This window comes from Leptopilina boulardi, unplaced genomic scaffold, assembly GCF_019393585.1.
Source record: "Leptopilina boulardi isolate dan_hultmark-lab unplaced genomic scaffold, ZJU_Lbou_2.1 LbouV2_372, whole genome shotgun sequence".
Taxonomy (NCBI): domain Eukaryota; kingdom Metazoa; phylum Arthropoda; class Insecta; order Hymenoptera; family Figitidae; genus Leptopilina; species Leptopilina boulardi.
In genome coordinates this window covers 3,450,270-3,475,823 of record NW_026137943.1, presented here as the reverse complement: position 1 = coordinate 3,475,823, position 25,554 = coordinate 3,450,270, and the positions used below count along the sequence as shown (strand labels likewise).

Genomic DNA, 25,554 nt, shown 5'->3' with positions numbered 1-25,554 from the left:
GAAATATTTTTTGAAATTCTATTTAAAAATTTAAAAAAAAAATTTTATTTTATTATTTAAACAATTTTTTTATTAATTATTAAACAATATTAACCATTACTAGTCATTATTAATTATTATTAATTATTAATCATTTTTATTTATTATTAATAACTATTAATCAATATTAATCACTAATAATCATTATTAATTATTAATCATTATTAATCAATATTAATTAATAGGTATTAATCAATATTAATCACTTTTATTAATTATTAATAAATATTAACCATTATGCCATTATAATTATTGATCATTATTAATCATTAATGATCAATATTAATCAATTTTAATCAATATTAATCATTATTAATTAATATTAATCAATGTTAATCACTTTTATTAATTATAAATCAATATTAACCATTATGTCATTATAATTATTGATCATTATTAATAATTATTAATCATTATTAATCAATATTAATCAATATTAATCATTATTAATCATTATTAATCATTATTAATCATTATTAATCATTATTAATCATTATTAATCAATTTTAATTAATTTTAACCATTATGTCATTATAATTATTGATCATTATTAATAATTATTAATCATTATTAATTATTATTAATCATTAATGATCAATGTTAATCAATTTTAATCAATATTAATCATTATTAGTCATTAATAATCAATATTAATCAATTTTAATCAATATTAATCATTATTAATTAATATTAATCAATATTAATCAATATTAATCACTTTTATTATTTATTAATCAATATTAACCATTAGGTCATTATAATTATTGATCACTATTAATCATTAATAATCAATATTAATCAATATTAATCAATATTAATCATTATTAATCATTATTAATCATTATTAATCATTATTAATCATTATTAATCATTATTAATCATTATTAATCATTATTATTCGTTATTAATTAATATTAATCAATATTAATTACTTTTAATAATTATTAATCAATATTAACCATTATGTCATTATAATTATTAATTATTATTAATCATTATTAATCATTATTAATCATTATTAATCATTACTGATCAATATTAATCAATTTTAATCAATATTAATCATTATTAATCATTGTTAATTAATATTAATCAATATTAATCACTTTTATTAATTATTAATCAATATTAACCATTATGTCATTATAATTATTGATTATTATTAATAATTATTAATCATTAATAATCAATATTAATCAATTTTAATCAATATTAATCATTATTAATCAAAATTAGTCATTAATAATCAATATTAATCAATTTTAATCAATTTTAATCAATATTAATCATTATTAATCAAAATTAGTCATTAATAATCAATATTAATCAATTTTAATAAATATTATTTATTATTAATTAATATTAATCAATATTAATCACTTTTATTAATTATTGATCATTAATCATCATTATTAATCATGAATAATCAATATTAATCAATATTAATCAATATTAATCAATATTAATCATTATTAATCATTATTAATCATTATCAATAATTATTAATAATTAATAATTATTGTTATTTTTGGTTAATTATAGTTTTTTCTCTTTTCTTTGTAAAGTTTAATAATTAAAAAAAAAGAAAAAAGAAAATAATTCGTATTTTACGTATGAGAAATCGATAATTCAAATATTTTTTCATGTATATTTTGAATATTTCGCATAACTTTAAGTAGAAAAACTTCTTTTGTTATTGGTGTATTATGTATTTTTATATAATCTATCTCTTTTCCATTAATAATTTTTTTCTCTATTTTCTCTAATGTAAATTCCATATCTGGTAAAATAACAACAGGAAATTCAGTAGTTGGCGCAACTGTTTGTACATGTGATGTCAAATATTTATTATCCAAATTAAATTCATATAAAATAGGCACTTTTTTACGTCTTTCATTTTTACTAATGTCAACAATATAATGTTCTATGTTTAAATAATTATGCGCTACAATTTTACTAGTTGTTGTATATAAAAGTTTATTTGATATAAATGTTTCTCCTTTTAATTCGTTAATTTCTTTTTCAATTGTTAATGGATCTTTCATTTGTACCATAAATAATAATCCCGGTAATTGTAAATGATCTTCATCAATGAGACTAATTGTTAATTTATTAAGTGCCATACGAATATTTAATTGTGTAATGTAATTAAAATTTTTAATTGTATAATCATTGTTTATCCAAAGTAGAACAGAATAATAATCTTCAAATGAAATATATTGATTTGCTTTATTTTTATTGTATGCATTAAAAACTTCAATTATTTTTATTTCATTTATTATATTAAAATTATCACCATGAATTGCGCGTATTTTATTATTTGCTGTTTGAAAATCAGGTTTTATAGGACCAACATTTTTTCTATAAAGAAGTTTATAAATTTCTATTGAATTTGGTATTGACCATTCATTATAAATTGGATTTATATCATTGAATTTAATCCAATCGCGTGCAAAATCTTCATATGTTGGTGCATTAAGTAAATATTTATCTAAACTTTTATCAAGTTTATTATAATCATCGCCTAAATATTGTTGAATTATATTTGGATCATTTAAATCCATTAATTTGGAATTTTCAATTGTTGGATTAATTGTATCTAATTTAATATCGCCAATCATTATTGGTTCTTGTTTTATTGTTAACATATATCGTAGTAAAATGTTTTGTGCTTTTGCTCTTGTTATTGTTTTAGTTCCCGTCATTATTTCAACAGCTTTTTTCATTTGTTGAATTCTTTCGGATTTTATTTTTTTTTTACCACTAAGTCCCTCGGTTACAATTATTGTAATATGTTCACGAAATGGTAATGTTACGGGACGTAATACATTGTTACTGTTTAATGTCCATTCAATACCCTCTGGTAATTCAGTGTGTAAATTAATTTTTCTATAATAAACCTTACCCCATGTTGAAACTCTTGATACAACAACGGCAAATTCTTCTTTGAAACCAATTATATGCTTTAATTCCGCATTTCCATTACTTAGAGATATGTATTTACTTCCAAATTGTTTATTACCACCGGGATAAATATATCGAAATACATCGTGACCTTCTTTTCTATCAATTACAATTCTAGTCATTCCTGAATTATCCATTGATTTTCGTTTATTAATTAATAATTTTTGCCATAATTTTTTACATTCACGTAAATCATAATGCAATAGAGATGTTTTTTTTACTGTTTTCGAAATATGTGAAATTATTTTTTTTATTTGCATTCCTCCATTTTTTAAAATTTTATATGATAATTCAATACCAGGATCTATTGCTTGTATTACACTAGTGGCAAGACTTTTTAGAATGTTTTGATTGAAAATTATATTTCTTATCGATAATGTTGATTTAATTAGAAATTTTATTGTTGAATGAAAAATATTTCTTAATGTAAGTGTTTTTAACATTGTACCTGATAATTTTAACATTGAAATTACTGTCATATCAGTGATACGAAGAAGAATTTTCATTGTTTCACCAACAACGGGAATAAATGAAATACCATCTTGTAAACAAGCGAGAGTGGCGTCTAAAAATTCACCATCTTTACTGTATTTAATACAATGATAAAATGGCACAAATTGCAATAAAATATCAATTATACGTTCATCCGTTGTTTCTTCATAACCAAAATTAAATAACTGTTTTTGAAATAATTTTGTCTTTTCTTCAGCAATTCTATTTTTTAAAATTTCAAAATTTTCACTTGAATGCTTTAAAACTAATGGAAATAAAGATTCTTCAAATTCGGTATCTTTGGGTAATTCTAATTTTTTCACAAATACCACACGATTGTCATTATAATTTAATAATGTAACATTATTTGAATTTATAACAATTGCATATAAATCTTCTCTATTGTCATGTTTAACTATAATTAAAGCGGCATTTTGTTTTACATTTGATTGAATAGGTGCACAAGCAAGTGGATAACAATTTATAAATATTGGTGTGGTTTTACCTCGAACAACATTTGTAGATGATGAATTAATTAAATCCGTTAAATTAGCTTTGTCAAATGCTTCTTGAAGAAAATCATTTAAAAGTAAAAAATATTTTTCCTTAATTTCATCAACATGTTGTGAATAAATATCATTGAGATTTGGTAATTTAATTCCGCTAATTGGACAATTAGTATTTGATGGAAATGTTTTATATTTTATAATTAATTGTTCTAATAAAATTTTATCTTTATTAAGGGGACAATTTTTAGTTAAAATTCTCTTTGCCCAATTTGTACGTGTTTTATAATTGGCCATGAAAAATTGAAATTGATATAAATTATTTGTTGTTAATTTCTCATTAATTGTTTTAAAGGTTTTATTTATGAATTTAAAAAGTAAATTAAAAGCATTGAACCATGTTTTTTCATTTTCAATTAATAATGCAATTGGTTTTTTTTGAAAAATTTCTTTTTCCTTGTGCGCATAATACAATAAGGCTGGAAGAAAGAAAATTTCCAAAAATGAATCATTTAATTTAGTTTCAATTATTTTCGATTCAATTGGTAATGATAGGTGAATTAATTTTGAAAATTTAATTCTAGTTGTATTTAATTTTGCCGAACGTGCTAATATTAAACCAGCTTGTGCATAAATATAATCAATGTCTATGATATTTCTCTCTTTTTTTGATATTGGAAATAGTGGCCAAATTAATGTTTCGGCAATTTTTAATTTTGTCAATTCATTGAGATGGGAAATTTTACCATTTTCATTTAAATCAATTAAATTATCAAGTTGACGATACATTTCTATTTTTAAATACAATGAACTTAAATTATTCGTTGTACTAACAACTTTTGCTAAATATCCATAAATATTTCCATATTGTGAAAATACAACATTACTGACAATATAGTCAAATGTTTCGTCAATATAATTTTCATCAAGAGTTTCATTTTCACCTCCACCATATAAATAATTGCCATTTAATAATTGTTTAATAAGTTTTTCTTTTCTTTTATTATTTTCATTTATGTATTTATATAAGGCGTTTATTATATTAAATTGTTGATATTGTTCTTCTTTTTGTAAGAAATTTTCTAAATATAATATGTCAGATAACATATTCATGCAATTAATTATAGAAAGCAATTGTATACTTGGTGTTACACCAATAAATAATGTAGAATTATTGTTCATTTTGTTGTCGTGTTTGAAAAAAATTAATTAATCAAATAATTAATTTTATTAACTCACTTGGCAATTTTTCCCATTATTTAATTTGTCCTCACCTGTAATTAAAAATTTAAATATTAATTTAATTTGTATTTTATAATTTATTATTATTTTATTACTTAAGGATTTTTTCAATTTAATAATTATTAAATGAGCTGCACAATCAAAGAAGGGCATATAACCCATTTTAAATGCCCTTTTTTGATCCGGCACCTCAATTAATATTAATTATTATTAATTATTAATAATTATTAAACATTATTAATCAATATCAATCATTATTCATTATTATTAATCATTATTAATCATTATTAATCATTATTAATCATTATTAATCATTATTAATCATTATTAATCATTACAAATCAATATTAAAGACTATTAATCAATATTAATCACTATTATTAATTATTATTAATCATTATTAATTACTAATAATCAATATTAAAGACTATTAATCAATATTAAAGACTTTTAAACAATATTAATTAGTATTATTAATTATTATTAATCATTATTAACCACTATTAATAATTTTTTAATCATTACTAATCATTATTAATCATTATTAATCATTATTAATCATTATTAATCATTATTAATCATTATTAATCATTATTAATCATTATTAATCATTATTAATCATTATTAATCATTATTAATCATTATTAATCATTATTAATCATTATTAATTATTATTAATCAATATTATTCGCTATTATTAACTATTATTTATTATTAAGCATTATTAATCACAATTAATCATTATTAATCAATATAAATAAATATTAATCAATATTAATCATTATTAATCATTATTAATTACTATTAATCAATATTAAAGACTGTTTAACAATATTAATTAGTATTATTAATTATTATTAATCATTATTAATCAATATAAATAAATATTAATGAATATTAATCATTTTTAATCCTTATTAATTAATATTAATCATTATAAATCAATATTAAAGACTATTAATCAATATTAAAGAATATTAATCAATATTAAAGACTTTTAAACAATATTAATTAGTTTTATTAATTATTATTAATCAATATTATTCGCTATTATGAACTATTATTTATTATTAAGCATTATTAATCACAATTAATCATTATTAATCAATATAAATAAATATTAATCAATACTAATCATTATTAATCATTATTAATTAATATTAATCATTATAAATCAATATTAAAGACTATTAATCAATATTAATCACTATTATTAATTATTATTAATCATTATTAATTATTAATAATCAATATTAAAGACTTTTAAACAATATTAATTAGTATTATTAATTATTATTAATCATTATTTATCAATATAAATAAATATTAATCAGTATTAATCATTATTAATCATTTTTAATTAATATTAATCATTATAAATCAATATTAAAGACTATTAATCAATATTAATCACTATTATTAATTATTATTAATCATTATTAATTATTAATAATCAATATTATAGACTTTTAAACAATATTAATTAGTATTATTAATTATTATTAATCATTATTAACCAATATTAATCATTTTTTAATCATTATTAATCAGTATTAATCAATATTAATCAATTGTAATAATTATTAGTCATTTTCACTATCATATGTTATGCGGAAATGACACTTATGCTTTTTCGAGTAAAGACCTTCTCAAAATTCGGGATTCAATTAATAGTGATTAATTATTAGTTGTTAATCATTATTAATTATTATACTCTCTAAATCTAAATTAGTAAAAATGTTTACTAATTTGAATTAGTGACTCACTTTTTGCTTCTGAATTAGTAAAATTTTACTATTTGTTAGTAAAAGTTACTAATAATAAGTAAAATTTTACTAATTGTTAGTAAAAGTTACTAATAGTTAGTAAAATTTTATTAATTCAGATTTTTGAGAGTAGTAAATAGTTTTTTCTCTTTCTTTTTGTAAAATGTAAAAAATAAGTAAATAATAATATATTTAATTACTAATAGTTTAATTACGTAAAAATACCTTTATTATACTCTTACAATTTTTCTACTGTTTGTCTATTAATACAAAAAAGACAAAATTTTTTTTTAAAAAAATATATTTGTTAAAAAATTAATAACAATAAACTCAGGGGGAATTAATAAAAAATTTACTACATATATTTTTTTTAAAATAAGAATTAATACTGATAAGTAATTGCCAAATTTTGTGACTTTATGTAGATTTAATATAGTTTATCTTTAAAAAATAAACATGAAATCTTTACACAACTGTTGAAATATTATGTAAAAATTAAATAAAAGTTACACGTGTTTTTTTTTGGATATTGTTATAAAATCATTTAAAATTTAAAAAAAAATTTTTTTTTAAAATTTGTATTTTAAATTAATTATTAATTTATTAATTGTAAACCTATAGATTAAAAATTTTTTTTTTTTTTTTAAATTCGGATTTGTAATAATTTTTTTTTTTGTGGGTAAAATTTAAAAAATAGTACTTAAATATAAAAAAAAATAATTTTTTTCTTTATATATAAAATTTAACTGAATTATTTCTGGAATATTTGAAGCGTTATACTTTATGCATGAATCCAACACACGTGCCGAGTACACGAGTAAAATACTCGTGCATATATTTAATTAAAGATGCCATAATAGTCCACGTAACGTGTGTTCAATAATTTTATATATATATATATATATATATATATATATATATATATATATATGTATATTTAAATATCACATGGAAACAATAGGATGAATGTAAACGTATCGAATATTTAATTACTCCTGTTTATAAATTAATGGTTGTTTTCCTCTTTGCCAAATATTAATAAAAACAGAAAATATGCCAAAAATAACAGAAAACAAAAAAGGAAATTATTTTCTACAATAGCAAAATTTGATAATTTTTATATTTTTCTTTCGAAAACACAATTTTATTTTTGATTTTTTCAATTCTAGATTTCGAAAAAAAAATTCATTTCAACCTTTTTTCTTTCTCATAAGAAAATAGTGAAAGATGTTATTTTAAAAATGAAACTTAGAACAACTTTTTATCAGAAATAAAAAGAAGTGAAAAATTGTGTGTTTTTTTTTTTAAAGAACTTTTCATCTTAAAAAAAGAAAATAAAAAACTGTTTTTAAAACTTTTTATCTGAAATAAAAAAAAAATTTTTTAATCTCTTATTTTTGAAATCTAATGAATTAGATGAAGTTTAAATTTCTTTTCAGATGTTTTGAAAAATAAATGAAGATTATGTTCTCATTGTGAAAATAAGAAAAAGAAAGAGAGAGAGAGAGAGAGAGAGAGAGAGAGATTTTGCAAGTTTTCTTATTTCCCTTGAAAATTATGTATGTTTTCATGTTACTCGACAATAAGGTCGTCAAGAAGTTTTTTACGGTCTCATTTTTCAAGAAAAACATTGCCGAGTTAGACGACCCTTGGTTGTTTTACCTGGTGTTGCTTTTGTCTTGGGTGTACGACGGTTACGTTAAGCATTCTTTTTCCTTCTCAAGCGGAATAATCAGTTTCGAGCCACCGGTAAGAGGACTTTCGCGCTTACTATTTCACCTCGATTAACAGGAAACTCACCATCCGCAAAGTGCGAAACTGGATACTCGCTTTGAAACTTCTCTTTTGTACAGTACAACACATTGCGTCCTGCAAGCTTGGAATAAATTACTACGCGAAATCCCGACAAGAATTTATGACTTTGATATAAAGCTCTCACTCTCTCTCTCACTTTCTCTCTATTTCCCATCTTTTTTATTTTTTTTTTCTCTCTCTCTCTCTCTCAGACGAAACGTAAATAGAGAAATGATCACATTGAACTAACAGTTACATTTATTCATTAAAAAACATTTCATTTACAGAAAATTTACTCAACATTTGAAATTCATGAGATGAATGGAAAGGGAGAAAAAGGGATCCGAATTTCGAGAGTTCACTGTCCTTTCTTTCTAGTTTTTCATTTATATAGCAACTTTTTTTGCGAGAATAAAAAATTAAAGATAGAACACAAAAAAAAAACAAAATTTTTATGATTTTTTTTTTTTTATTTAATTATTCTTGAGAATCATTAATTAGAATTTCAAAGAATTTTATTAGATATTTTTAGAATTTTTATTTTTCGAATTAGACAAATTTTAAACAAATTTTTACTTTAAAGAATTTTTAGGTGGCAAATTTTTAAGGAACCGAATTTTTATTTAGGAAAAATTTGCATTTTACTGAATTTTTCTCTACATAATTTTTTTAATTTAAAATAATTCTATATTAATCGAATTTTAATTCAGTATAATTCAAATTTAACAGAATTTTAAGTGATTCGAATTATTGAATGACAGAAACTCCAATTTACCGAATTTTCATGTGTCCGAATTTTTATTTGCACGAATTATTATTTAATAGAATTCTTAAAAGGGCGAATTTTCATTTGTCCGAAATTTCAAATAACCAAACAAAACAATCGACAGAAATATTTCGGTGCAATTTTTAAAATTTACCAAACGTCAGAAATTAAAATTTACCGAATTTTCAGGTGTCCGTATTTTTATTTGTACGTATTGTTATTTGATAAAATTCTTTAAATGACGAATCTTCATTTGTCCGAAATTGCAAATGCACCGAACAAAAAATTGACTTAAAGATTTCGGCACGATTTTTAAAATTCGCCGAATCAAAAATTATCAAAAAAAAAAAAAATTGTGATTGGTAAATTTTAAAAATTGCGCTGAAATATTTCTGTCGATTGTTTTTTGTTCGGTCATTTGAAATTTCGGACAAATGAAAATTCGTTCTTTTAAGAATTCTATCAAATAAAAATTCGTATTAAAAAAAATGCGGACAACAAAAATTCAGATAAATGAAAACTTAGTGAATTAGAGTTTCTCATATTTGGTAAATTCTAAAAATTGCGCCAAAATATTTCCGTTTATTGTTTGTTCGGTCATTTGAAATTTCGGACAAAAGAAGATTCGATCTTTTAAGAATTCCAATAAATAAAATTTCGTGCAAATTAAAATTCGGATATATAAAAATTTGGCTACATGAAAATTCGGTAAATTGAAGTTTCTGACATTCAATAATTCGAATCACTTAAAATTCAATTAAATGAGAATTATTCTAAATTAAAATTTGATTATAAAATAGAATTCTATTAAATAAATATTTGTCTAATGAGAAATTATGTAAAATTGAAAAAATTCTGCTAAATATAAATTTGGTTACCTAAAAATTTGGTACACTAAAAATTAGGAATCTTAAAATTCTGTAAATTATCAATTTAGTTTTTGAATTATTTTTGATTTACATACATGGAAAACAAATGTAATTTTCTTAAAAAAATTGTAACTTAAATTATAGAAAACAAGATTGATACCAAAATCCTTTAGTAATTTAATTTCAAATTTATTCCTATTGATTAAATTGAACGTGAAATCTAATCGTTGTAAGGAACTTGATCTTTTGCTATAAATATATATATATATATATATATATATATATATATATATATATATATATATATATATATAAAGTGTATAGATGTATATTGTAAATTTCACTTAGGTTGTGAATTTTTCAAGTTGTTTCATTCCTAAAGGAAAACTTCGATATTCCTCATCTCTTTAAAATTTTAAAGGATCGGTCTGAGTTCTTTTCTTCCTTGAATAATTTCAGATGTTTATTCTTTCCCGAGGTTATTACTCCGTTGGCAATTGTTTATGTTTACAACCACTCTTATTTACTGTTGTTGAAAAATTTATATACCAAATTCTATATATATATATATATATATATATATATATATATATATATATATATAAAGAAAAAAAATCGCGAGCTACTGTTTATTATATCAATTTTATTTTCCAACAATTTTTTATTTATACAGTTGGAAATTATTTTAATAATAATAATAATTATTATTATTATTTGACATTATCATATAAAATGTATACAATAAATTGTAGTTTATCTAGTAACTCATTTTGAGCAATTTTAATGTTTTAGCACAAAATTTTTTATTAATTATTTATTATTCAATTATTTCTATTTATTTAATTATTTATTAACTATTTGAGTAACTATTTATTAAATATTATTAATTCTTAGTAATTAGTCATTAATAATTATTAGTAATTGATAATAAGTAATTAGTTATTATAAGTAATTGCTATTAATTAATATTTATTGGTAATTTACAATTATTAATAATTGGTAATTAGTAATTATTAATATTTGGTTATTAATAATTAGTAATTTTTAGTCATTAATAATTAGTAATTACTATTAATTTATATTAATTGGTAATTTACAAATATTAATAATTGATAATTAGTAATTATTAATAATTGGTTATTAGTAATTAGTATTAATTAATATTAATTGGTAGTAATTAATTATTAGTAATTGATAATAATAATTATTAATAATTAGTTATTAGTAATTATTAGTAATTAGTAATTATTAGTAATTAGTAATTATTAGTAATTAGTAAGAATTTATTATTATATATTTTAAGATTTTGTACGTTATAATTTTTAATGAAAATCTTTTGGAATAGATTATGCATAACTTTTATTCATGATTCCATATTATTATTAAAGGGCGATATAATTTTATGAACACAAAATAAATGGAAATAATAATAATAATAATAATAATAATAATAATAATAATAATAAATTAAAATAATGTTTTTATAAACTTTTTTAAACTCACTAACAATATTTATCATATATTTATTATATTTTTTTTAGCGATAATATCGTTGATGTCAATATTCACTTGCAAGGATATCGATATTCATGAATATTGATGTTTTCATTTCGACATTGCATATCAGTACCTTGTGCACCAATAGTAAATATAAACCACAAAGGCCTTTCTATATACAATAAATTGCTCTACATTATTTCCATTTATCATGCAGCATGATTTTAGTATACGTAACTTAATATTGCTCATATAAGCAAGTTGTCATAATATCAATTGCTCTTGAAAATTATTGCGTTGCAATATTCAAAACTAGATGCGGAAAATTTCTGCAAATTCAAATACATGTAATAATTATAATTAATTACCATAATAATAATAATAATAATAATAATAATATAATATTAATTAATAGTTATTATGATTATTGTAAATAATTAGAATAATATTATTATTAATTAATAATTATTATTAAAAAAAAAGTAATAATTATTCTTATATTAAGAAGGCTGTGCATGCCAACATCTCTAAATTTTGAATTTTTGAGGTTATGTTCGTATTTAAGCTTTAGTTTGATCTAATTTTAAGGTTATGTTTACTGATTTTAATTTTTTGATATAAAAATTAGAAATGTTACTTTGAATTTTGACGTTATATAAGTAAGGGCCAAAATGCAAACATAACCTCATAATTCAAGGCCAAATTTTAAGGACAGTTCAAGACGCCGCTGGGTTTGAGGTTAAAAGCGACTAATATAACCTCAAAACTAAGTCAAGAGACCGCTGGGTTTAAGGTTAAATCGACTAACATAACCTTAAAATTATATCAATTTTTAGGTCAAGACGTCACTTGGTTCTAGGTTAAATCGGCTAACATAACCTTAAAATTAGGTCGGACTAACAACCTCAAAATTCAATCAGTTCCTAGGTCAGGACGCTAACATAACCTCAAAATTAGGTCAATTTCTAAATCAAAAGGCCACTGGGTTTAAGATTATTTTGATTTTGTTAGTATTTTAACCTTGAACTTTGACTTTTGAGGTTATACCCAGAAAAAAAATTTTTGGTTTCAAAGAAAGTTGCTTTATTTTAAAAAAAATTTTCTTTGAATCAAAGAAATTTATTCATTGTTACAGAGTTAAAGAAAAATTTCTTTGATTTAAAGAAATTAATGTGGCACGAAATTAATTACTTTTTTTGTGTTGACTCAAAAGAAAGATTTTTTTGATGTTACGAAATTTTTTATTTAAATCAAAGAAATAAATTTGAGGTTAAAATCAGAGTAAAATTAAACCTAAAAACATAGATTATTATTGTCCGTATGTTCGTCGTATGGTATTAGAATTTTGCTATATATATATATATATATATATATATATATATATATATATATATATATATATATATGGTTATGAATTGAAAATCTCGTTAATCGAATAAGTGTCACTCACATTTCAATATTGAATAACCATGTTATGTATGTCGCATGACTATATACATATATATATATATATATATAAATTTGAGAATAAATTTCATTAATGAACCCAACGTCAGCATTGGCATTTGAATCATAGTAGCTTCACGCGTAATAGAATCTAACGAGCAACGTCATGTGCGATTAATTAAGTGTAGGAAACTAAATGCAAAAGTTTGCTCCTTCACCACAAATTTTCTGCTTTTTTATCGTTTTTTTTTTTGTATGTGTATTTATTTTTGTTTTTTTTTTTTTATTTTAAAAATTGCAAACTCGTTAATTGCTCTTTTTTTTATTGAGGCAGCTCGTTTCAACCATCAAAATAAAATAAGCATTTATTGCCGGAGACGAATGTGTTTCATGCATATAAAAGGGAAAGGGGGACAAAAATAAACGTTTGCTGAAAACGATGAATCGTGTGAAAAATTCATGTCATGCTGTTAGCTGGTGAAAAAAAAAAAGTTAAGAGCTTTTTTTTTTTAATGTCCCGAGGGCTTGTAACTCTTTTTGAAAGTATAGCGAAAGAATGAAAAGTGTTTAAAAGTTTGCTTTGGGACACACGTCTTTTTCTATTTTTTGGGGAAAAATTTGTCTTTTCAGTTTAAGTCGAATGAGAAAGTAACGAAAAGTAAGTAGTTTTTTTTTAAATTTTATAATTAGGTTTTTGACTATTAACAAATTTTCTTCTTTAATATATATTTTTTTTGAATTTTTTTTTCTCATAAAAAAATTTTTGTGAATATTTTAACAAAAAAAAAAATTTTTTTTTTCTATGAAAGTCTGGTAAAAAAAATGGAAAATGAAGATAACGAGGGCATTATTGGTCACTGTTTAAAAAAGAAAATAGAAAAATGGGAAAAATGAGTAAAATTCGTTATTTCCACTCAGTGGGGCATTAAAATTTTATAAGATTCATGAGTTGGTAGGCAGTCAGTTTGAAGTAATCTGGGCAATGTTTTGTGCATAAAGGGTGATTAATAAACAACTCTGAAGCGAGCTCCGTGAAATTTATCGATAGGCATTATCTCGGAGGGTAATCCGCTGGCTAGAGATGGATAATATTCCAGTACACTGTCGACAGTTTTAATACCCATTTTATGATGGTGAGTTTATTTCAACAATTTGCAACTTTTGAAAATTCAACTTTACAATTTCTCAAACCATTTATGACTATAGTCGCACATTTTTCAATTAGCAAACTATTACATAAACTTTGTGGGAAATCATAATTAAATATACTTCCAAAAATTTTAAATTTATCAAACATGATGAAAACTTTTGATTAAAATCCAAAAAATCGAAATAAGTAATTTTTTATTATTGAAAAATATTAATTTTAATATTTTTTATACACTCTTTTTGTAGTAACCGTGAAATAAGTATAATATCATGTATTAATAGTAACTTTCTACAATGAATTAGTAGTAGTTTTCTACAATGAATTATTAGTAGTTTTCCACTATTGACTACTAACTTTCTACTATGAATTAGAAGTAGTTTACTACAATCAATTATTAGTAGTTTTCTACTATTGACTAGTAACTTTCTACTATAAATTAGTAATAGTTTTCTACTATTGACTAGTAACTTTCTACTATAAATTAGTAGTAGTTTTCTACAATGAATTATTAGTAGTTTTCTACCATTGACTAGTAACTTTCTACTATAAATTAGTAGTCATTTTCTACAATGATTTTGTAGTTTTGATTGACTAGAAGTTTTGATTATTGACTAGAAAATTCTTCAATTATATAATAGTTTTCTACCATTAATTAGTATCATTCTACAATGAATTATTAGTTTTCTACTGTTCACTAGTAACTTTCTACTATGCATTAATAGTTTTTTAATATAAATTAGTAGTTTTACACTTTTTACTAGTAACATTCTACAATGAATTAGTAGTTTCCTACTATTGACTAGTAAATTAACTAGTAACTTACTGCAATAAATTAATAGCTTTCTTATATTTATTAGTAGTTTTTTTACTATTGATTAGCAACTTTCTACAATTAATTGTTTTCTTTTATGCATTAGTAGTTTTCTACCATTAAGTAGTAAATTCTACTATGACATAATAGTTCTCTACTAATGATTAGTAAATTTCTACAATTAATTAGTAGTTTTTTACTGTTGACTAGTAACTTTCTACAATGAATTAGTAGTTTTCTACTATTGACAATTATCTTTCTACTATGAATTAGTTGTTGTTTTCTGCTATTAACTACAATGAATTAGTAGTTTTCTACTATTGACTAGTAAATTTCTACTATTAATTATTAGTTTTCTACTGTTAACTAGTAACTTATTGCAATAAATGAATAGCTTTCTTATATTAATTAGTATTTTTTTTACTATTGATTAGTAACTTTCTGCAATTAATTGTTTTCTTTTATGCATTAGTAGTTTTTTTGTTATTGGACTAGTAACTTTCTACAATGAATTTGTAGTAGTTTTCTACTATTGATAACAATAAATTAGTAGTAATTTTCTACAATAAATTAGTAATTTTCTACTAGTAAGTAGTAAATTCTACAATAACATAATAGTTCTCGACTATTGATTAGTAAATTTCTACAATTAATTAATAGTTTTTTTACTGTTGACTAGTAACTTTCTACAAGGAATTAGTTGTTTTTTATATGAATTAGTAGTTTTTCACTATTGACTAGTAACTTTCTACAATGAATTAGTAGTTGTCTACTATTGACTAGTAACTTTCTACTATGAATTAATTGTAGTTTTCTACTATTGACTACAATGAATTAGTAGTTTTCTACTATTTACTAGTAACTTTTTACAATGAATTATAGTAGTTTTATACTTTTGACTAGTAACTTTTTATACAATAAATTAGTAATTTTCTGCTATTAAATAAGTTTATAAATAAAAAAAAATAATAATAAAATTAATAATAGAAATCAAAAATTCGGAAAATGTTTTTTTACATAGGGAAACAAGTTACTTTGTTTTTTTTTCTTATTTGAACTGTGAGAAGACAAATTTGTCAAGATAAAATAACAGCGAAGTCTCAACGCAAACTTTTAAACATTCTTTACCTATTTTTCTCTACTTTAAAAAATTTGTTACTAAACTTTCTTGGAGTTGAAAAAAAGCTTTTATAACTATATTTCACTAGCTAACAGCATGACAATTTTCTTAATATACAATAATTCCTTGTTTTCTATATTTTTTTTAATTATTCAAAAAATAGAAAATAATAATTTGTATTGTCTAAAAAAAAATTTATTTTCTTCTTTTATTTAAAATAATTGATTTTTTTTTAATTTTCTTTTTTCATTTACCAGTATCAGATTATATTAAAAAAAAAAAGAAAAAAATAGCGCGAGATTTTTTTTTTTTTATATTTCCATTGTAGCGAGAAGGGGGGGGGGGAATCGATTTCAAGTCCAAATCGGACAAACCCAGTTTTATTGGAATTGTTCAATTTCAGCGTACTATGCGGTTCCGCCGTTTCGCAAATCTCTCGCCAAAAGACATTCGAGATAGAAACGCATATTCCGTTGAGATCTTGAAAAATCAAGGGCGCAAAAGAGAAATCCTACTTTCTTCTCAGCGTGGCAAAAAAAAGCTCCCCTTAAGCCTTCTTGGGGGAAAAAAAAAAACTTTTTTTTCTCTCTCCTTTTTATTGAAATTTTCCCCATTTTAGTTTTGCAATAAAGACATATTAAAGTATTGAATTTTTTTTTTCCAAATTACAAAAAAAAATATATATATCTAAACGACAAAATATGTATAATAATAATTTTTTTTTCTGTATTATTTCCGTGGCAAATAAATTTATTTCTATATTCTCTGTTGTTCCGTGGTATACAATTTTCCACACCCTGTATTATTCTGCTGTAGAAAATCCTTCTTATCAGGAGCTGTCAGAGAGATAGAAACTGTCACATGAATTCTGAGCACGAATGGAATTTTTTATTATTTCCACTTACTTTTTTTTCATTTTTTTTTTTTTACTGTTATAGTTGAGATTTAAAAAAAAAAAATTTCCGAAATTGTAAAATACTGATTTGGAAATAAAATTCAAAAAAAATTACAATCAAATTTTAGTAGTTTAAAGTAAATGAGATTTTTTTTTTTTTTTTTATTGTGTATAGCAATTTTTTTTCCTGCTTTGAAAAAGAGAAGTTATTCCTTACGATTCGTTACAATTTGAACAATTAGGTACACAATAGCGGAAGATTTCTCTCTCGACTGGAGGTTAAATAGGAGAAAAAAAAAAAAGTATCTTTCTTGCAGTGCATTACCACCTCGGAGACCACTAAATTCGTATTACCGTCAAGTCGTGGCGTCGACAATAAAAGTCGAATGTGAGCATGAATCTCGACATTGATTTACGAAGGTTAAGAGATAAAGAAGTAAGACGAGCACTTACTGTGCTACCAAAGTCCATCGATCAATCGTTATTACTCTAATCAATTTATTATAGACTTTTATCGTTTCGAAACAGGCAGATTTTTCAATACTTAAATAGCAGAGCCACTTAAGATACAAAAAAAAAAAAAAAAAAAAAACAAATTTCCCATCTCTCCTCGTTCCCAAAAAAAAACAATCTGTGCTTAAAAAAAATTTTCTCTATTTTAATTTACAATAAAAAAATGTCTTTGGTAAACGTTTATTTAAAAAAAAATAATTTTTAACTTCCACTCTAATATGGGAACAAATAATAATAATAATTGAAGAGGGTTTATTTTAAAAAACGTTTTTAAAAAAAAATTAATTTCCACTCTAATATGCGAAAAAAATAATAATTGAAGGAAATAAAGTATCGAGTGTTCTGTGTGATTTCAAACGTTTTTACCAGTTGTCCATAAATTCTTAAAATTCCGGGCAGAACGTTTTACGCTATGCGCAGGAAAGCACGTATGGGTATTTTCAGAGAACGTGACGTCTTCCAGAAACCACCTGCTAGAATTAAATATTTGAAACTGGTTTAGCCTTGAACGAAACCAGAACATTTGATATAGAGAAAATTATAAATTTTTTTCTAAAACCAATTTCAATAATAGTGATATTCTGCACATATGTAATTTAACTTCTCAATTAGATTACATTTTTTTTTTTTTTTTTTTTAATATTTCCGTTAAATAAATTTCCTTAATATTTGCACAAATATCAATTTGTATAGAAATGTAAATTAAAAATTTTGTAATAAGTAGAAAAATTCGATTCTATGTGATATTGCTTTTAATGAGGTTTTTTATATTCAGTAAGAAAAACTTATTAATCAGAGATTAGGAATAAGTAGAAGAAGACTTTACAATAAAACATTAGCTAACATTTTACAATGTTTGTTAATATTTAGCCAATATTAAGGAACTAATACTATTACTAATTAGTCTACTGCTATTTATTAGTATTCTACTATGAATTACTAGTTTTCTATCACTAATTAGTTTTCTACTATTGACTAGCAAATTTCTACAAACGAATTAGTAGTTTTCTACTTTGGATTAGTAACTTTCTACATTGAATTAGTAGTTTTCTACCATTAATTAGTAACTTTCTACAATTAACCATTAACTGGCTACGATGAATTAGTAGTTTTTTATTTTTGATTAGTAACTTTCTAGAATGAATTAGTAGTTTTCTAATATGAATTAGTGGTTTTCTACTATTGACTAGTAATTTTCTACAATGAATTAGTAGTTTACTACTATTAATTAGTAACTTTCTACAATTAACCATTAACTTGCTACGATGAATTAGTAGTTTTCTATTTTTGATTAGTAACTTTCTAGAATGAATTAGTAGTTTTCTAATATGAATTAGTGGTTTTCTACTATTGACTAGTAATTTTCTACAATGAATTAGTAGCTTTTATTATGAATTAGTTATTTTCTATTATTGACTAGTAACTTTCTACTATGAAGTAATAATAGTTTACTACTATTGACTATTAACCTTCTACTATGAATTAGTAGTAGTTTCTACTATGAAGTAGTAGTAGTAGTTTAGTACTATTGACTAGTAACTTTCTGCTATAAATTAGTAGTAGTTTCTACTATGAAGTAGTAGTAGTTTACTACTATTGACTAGTAACTTTCTGCTATAAATTAGTAGTTATTTTCTACAATGAATTAGTAGTTTTCTACTATTGACTAGTAAATTCTACAATGATATAATAGTTTTCTACTATTAATTAGTATCTTTCTACAATGAATTATTAGTTTTCTACCGTACACTAGTAACTTTCTACAATGCATTAATAGTTTTTTAATATGAATTAGTAGTTTTATACTTTTTACTAGTAACTTTCTACAATGAATTAGTAGTTTTCTATTTTTGATTAGTAAATTTCTACGATGAATTAGTAGTTTTCTACAATTTATGAGTAGTTTTCTACTATAAATTAGTAGTTTTATATTATTTTCTAGTAACTTTCTACATTGAATTAGTAGTTTTCTACTATTAACTAGTAACTTTCTACAATTAACCATTAACTTCCTACGATAAATTAGTATTTTTCTATTTTTGATTAGTAACTTTCTACGATGAATTAGTTGCTTTCTACAATTTATTCGTAGTTTTCTACTATAAATTAGTAGTTTTATTTTATTTGCTAGTATCTTTCTACAATGAATTATTAGTTTTCTACTATTGACTAGTAACTTTCTACAATGAATTAGTAGTATCAAGTAGAAAATTCTATATATAGTATTACTTAAAATTATTTCTATTTAATTTTGTATTTTGTAGAAAAATCTGCCTCATTGAATACCTTTTTAAAACTGACTTTTTGCATTTCTTTGTATATAATAATAAAGTTTTACTCGTTTGTATATTATAATCTCTCGATTTAGAGAATGCGAATTCAATTAGTTTCCACCTGAAAAATTTTCAATGCTAATATTCGTCTACAGTAATATATTATAATTAATTAATCATGAAAACTAATTTTATACGCATGTTTAATTATAGAAAATAAATTGACGAAAATAGTTTATTTATCCGAGGTTTCGCTCAATTAATGTAACGTGTATATTGGTATACTATAAAGTCATCAATGAGCTTGACCGCTATAGACAATTATAACTTGTTATTTCATTTTTTTCAGTTATAGTCGATAAAAATGAATTTTCCAATGATGATACGTAGTCGTTAAAACTCGAGGTGTGGGAATATAAAGGAATTTTCATTGGAATGCATATCAGCGGCATATCTCAAATAATCGATCGTGGAACATTCCTCGTTTAAAGGCATTTCGCGTATTAAAAGAGTCCATTCTCCGTTCTTCCCTCGACTAGACCAGACACCCTTTCCAGTCAAGACGCACACTCAAGCATCCTAATCACCTTATTCTCCTTCAAAAGATCCTTTCAGAATTCCTTAATTTCCCACTTATTATATGATTTTTTATTATTATTATTATTATTATTATTATTATTATTAGTTCTTCAAAAGCAATATGTAGTGAAAAAAAAAAAATTTCACCTACAAAATTTTTTAATTTTTATCATTATATTTATGGAAAATAATGATTTAAAAAAAACTTTCTGATTTATCATGGAGAAAAATGAGTTTTCTATTATATGGATAGCCCATTTTTAGTTATGGTAGTTTATAAAAAATCTGCTAGTTGTGAAATATAATTATTAGCTGTATTAGATACCGAAAATTGCTATTCATATAACTGCAATTAAATTTAGCTAACGTTGCTAAATAGTAGATAAATATTTACTACAGTAGTTAAGGCAACTAAAAATTAGCTAATGTAGCTAAATATTTGCTAAATTAGCTAATGTAGCTTAATATTTGCTAAATTAGCTAATTAAGCTAAAAATTAACTAAATATTAGCTGTTATAAAACTAGTAATTCATAGTAGAATCCTACTAATTAATTGCAGAAAACTATTTCAATGTAGAAAACTAAAAATTCATAGTAGAAATGTACTAATCAATAGTAGAAAACTACTAATCAATAGTAGAAAACTACTAATCAATAGTAGAAAATACTAATTGATAGTAGAAAAATGCTAATTCATTTATTAAAATTGGCTAATTGAAATCAGTTAAATAAGTTAAAAGTGAAGTATTCAAATTTAGATAGTATTTGCGGATAAAATTCACATTATACCATGTCTGACTAAACTGGATATTACTACTTAAAACGAAAAGAAAATTGTAAATCTTACTAAATTGGATTTTTTTTTCTTAAAAAAAAAAATTGTTACTGTATTTTTTATACAGTAACAATTTTTGTTTAATTTTTTTTTGTCAATTCTAAATCAAAAAATTCACTTAAAAAAAAAAAAATTTGAAAAATTGACAGATAATAATGAAAAAAAAATCTATATTTATGTTTGTCACAGTAATGTATTTTTTTTTATATAGTTTAGCAATTTATTATTTTTTAAATCATTAAAACTTAAAACTCATAGTTGTATTCTTTATTAAATTTTAATTATATTCACGTCACCAACTCTATTCTACTTAATTACCTTAATTAATCCTAATTTACTTCCTTAAGTCTAAATTTTCTCTCTTGATGTGTTAATGACTAGTGCACTCAACCTATTAAACTTTAGAAAAAATTATATCAAACTTTATACTTAAAGCTAAAAATTCATAATTATAATATTATTCCGTTGTATAATTCATTGAGTTAGAAAAATCTTTTTCAATATATAAAAAGAAAATTCTTTAGATAAATTAATTTCAATAATATCAAATAAAAAATAAATTCAAATTACTAATTGTTAAATGTTTCTTAAATCAATAAAAATTGAAATTTTTTTTTGAATTACAATTTAAAATTATTGAATTAATATTTATTATTATTTTTATTATTTTTATTATTTTATTATTATTTTTTTTTGTTTTACGAGAGAAATGGAAAATCTGCATAACCCTTGGTATCCAAGGCAGATACTATTATTATTATTATTATTATTATTATTATTATTATTATTATTATTATTATTATTATTTAATTAAATCAAATATAGATGTAAATAATTAATTACTAATATTAATTAATATTATTTTCATAATTTAACAAAATTTAATAAATTAAATACCTACAAGCGATGGAAATGTATTTACGTACATTTATTAATTAAAAAAAAAGAAAATAATTCACTTTTTTACAGTTTCAACATAATTATAAATTTATTTAGTATTCAATTAAATAATTTTTGCATTTACTATGATGACATTATAAATATTTTTGCCAGATAAATCATTATATGTGAAAATGTAGAAAACATTTAATTCTTTTTTTTTTATCAATAATAATTTATCATTGTTATCAAAAATTATTTGAAAAGTGTCACGTGAGTTAAATTACATCAAAACAAATGGAAAATGAGAAAATAAAGTAATAAATCATTTTTAAAAAGTGATAAATCAAAGCAAACAAATAACAGTCGCATTCAAGTTATATAAAGTTAGTGTATTAATGTTGTTTTTTTTTTTAACTTTTGGTATTTATTTTTCCATTACTCGAGCCAGTAATGAAATTTTAAAAAAACTTTTTTTCCAAAGTCAATAACAAAAAAAAAAAAAAAAAAAAAAAAAATGCGAAATTGATTGCCGTTTGAAGATAAAAAATTGCTAAGGAGTGAGAATATTGAATTTGGGGGAACGTAAAGGGAAATTTTTCTTGGTTACGTTATTGAAGAGGGTGGATTTATAGCGAGAGAGGAGGGGGGAAAAAGAAAGAGAGAGAGAGAGAGAGAGAGAGAGAGAGACGATTTCGATTTTAGCATCGCCAGATTGGAAAACATTGGTAATAACAATAAGTTCTTCATTGTTACAAGAAGACTATTCCCAGACTTTCTATCCCTCTAGTTCCATAAAAAAATCGTTTTCACTCCCCTCTATTTTTTTTTCTATTTTTTCATTTCTGCTCTGATGAAATATTATAATCGTGTACATTACTTTATTTATCAAATTTAAGGAGTATGGAGACCCAAACATAACCTCAAAACTGAAAAATTATTTTTAACGCAAACCAAATTTTCATAAAAATTAATTTTAAACTATTTTAGAACACGCAGAGAAAAGATTACTTTAATTTAAAGAAACCAATTTCTTTGACTTGTTTTCTTTTATTTAAAATAAAATTTTCTTTAAAACAAAACAAGCTTTTTAGTTTTAAAGAAAATTTTGTTTGATTCAAAGGAATTTTCTTTGAATGAAAGAAAATTTGTGCATTAAATTAAAGAAATTCTAACATTGATTTATAATAATAATAATTTGTTTGAAACAAATAAATTTTCTTTGTATTAAAGAAAAATTTGTCAAAGAAATTGAATTCTTTGAAGAAAATAAATCTTTTTTCTGTGTGAAGATTTAATTATACAATTTTTCGGAAAAAATTATTAAGAAAAGATTACGAATTTGAAGACAGATTTTCAAAATTCAAAATGTCGGATGCAATATGGAGCACAGAAATTTTTAAAAACATTTGGATTTGCTAGAAACTTATTACTCAGGGGTTATTGGGGTTGCTGATTACAAATTTTTGAGTCCGTTTTCCAAAATTCAAAATGGCGGATCCAATATGTCGGATAAAAATTCTTTTGTTCGCCATATTGGATCAGCCATTTTAAATTTTTTAAAAATCTGACTTTAAATTAGCAATCAGTGACCCCAAAAACCCCCGAGTAATATGTTTGAAACAAATTCTATTGATTTTTAATTTTTTCCACCATATTAGATCCGCCATTTTGGATTTTATTTATCAAAGAAAATCTAACAATTGTTTTGAATTCAGCGTAATAAAATACATTAATAAACGTTCTTTCTTCTTTTGTATCAAAAAGTTGATCCGAATTTAGATTCCTACGTAATAGTATTTTAATTTTTGAAATGTCAAATAAATATTTCTCTCTGAAGTTCTTCATTCATAGGGAATAAACATCTTTAAATAAACTAAATTTCAAATTATTTTTCTTTACATGATATTTTGAAATTTTAATTTAAATTTTTTCTTAAATAAAAAAATGTCGATTGTTTTTTTTTTTAAATTTTTTTTTCTCTCTTTCCAATGAAACCTTTTTTTTTCCTCGAGTTTATCCTATATAAGTATATATAGTGGAACTTATTACAATTCCTTCAAAGCTGCAAAAATTCCTTTTCGATGCTCAAAAGAAAAAAATTTTTCATCCGAAAGAAAATTTCCCTTTATAACTGAGAAAGTGTTAGTCGCGTGACCTCGTTTTTATACTATATGTTGATGGGACGAAAGAGAGAGAGAAAGGGGTTGGGGTGGGGGGCTTCAAGAAAACACAATTGAAAGGACAATTTACGCGAATGGAAATTGGCAACGAAGCGTGGAACAAAAGGGCATCAAGGATTTTCGATTCCATCGCACTAGATAATTTGAAGAAATCGCTTGAAATGCAATGCTCTTACGACTCTTTTGGGGGAACAGAGAGATGCTGGGTATATTAGACCCTTGAAAGCTTACGAGAGCCGAAACCTTGGCGACTCCAAGTGTACGACGTTCTATATCCAAAAAGCTGTGTGTGAGGGGAGAGAAGAGGGGGGGAGGGGGTTGTGAAATGGTTAGGAGCTTGAAAGACGACGTTGAGCAGAACCAACTCTGTGAAGGAAATGAGGGGGGGACAAGGGAGGAAGAAACTGAGAGAGAGAGAGAGAGAGAGAGAGAGAGAGAGAGAGAGAGAGATGCAAGCACCACCATCAGAAGTGGAATTCTCCGCTTCGTTTCAACGATGGATCGATGCCTTTCATTGTTCACTTGGATGGCTCGACATTTGGCCACCAAGTACCCGAAAGAGTATCGTAAAAGCCTTTTTCTAGATGAATTTAACCTTTTGATTTTTTTTCTCTTCAAGGGCCTCATAAGTGCAAATCTGAAGGCCCTATACTTTGACATATACTAATGTAGGACCTTTAAATATATCCAAGAGAGGGCGTAATGGAATTTTTCAACGTGAGAAAAATAAAAAAAAAAAAAAAGAGAGAAGCTGGCTCCATTGTTTTGGAAACGGTTACTATGATATCGGTTGCTATGGAAACTGTTACTATGGTATCAGTATTTATGGAAACAGTTGCTATGGTACCAGTTGCCATGGAAACGGTTGCTATGGAAACAGTTGCTATGGTACTGGTTGCTATGGAAACAGTTGCTATGGTACTGGTTGCTATGG

At 22.8% G+C, this 25,554-nt stretch overlaps 2 protein-coding genes across 2 annotated transcripts in view; one reads left to right on the top strand and one right to left on the bottom strand.

The window, feature by feature from the left end:
- Positions 1–1,584: 1,584 nt before the first annotated feature.
- On the bottom strand, positions 1,585–7,372 carry LOC127287625 (uncharacterized). The gene is made up of 2 exons (XM_051314654.1): positions 7,235–7,372; positions 1,585–5,275 (listed from the first exon to the last, which is right to left on the bottom strand). The coding sequence occupies exon 2, from the start codon at positions 5,181–5,183 to the stop codon at positions 1,647–1,649; it is 3,537 nt and encodes a 1,178-aa protein (XP_051170611.1). The 5' UTR covers positions 5,184–5,275; positions 7,235–7,372; the 3' UTR covers positions 1,585–1,646.
- Positions 7,373–13,519: 6,147 nt separating this feature from the next.
- The window catches only part of LOC127287626 (protein timeless homolog), a 60,027-nt gene continuing 47,992 nt past the window's right edge, over positions 13,520–25,554 (top strand). The window contains exon 1 of the mRNA XM_051314655.1: positions 13,520–13,565. The gene's annotated coding sequence lies outside the window, so the exon portion shown is untranslated. The remainder of the gene's footprint in view (positions 13,566–25,554) is intronic.

Coding starts and splice junctions, on each gene's coding strand:
- LOC127287625 (XM_051314654.1), bottom strand. CDS start 5,183: ATGAACAATAATTCTACATTATTTATTGGTGTAACACCAAGTATACAA.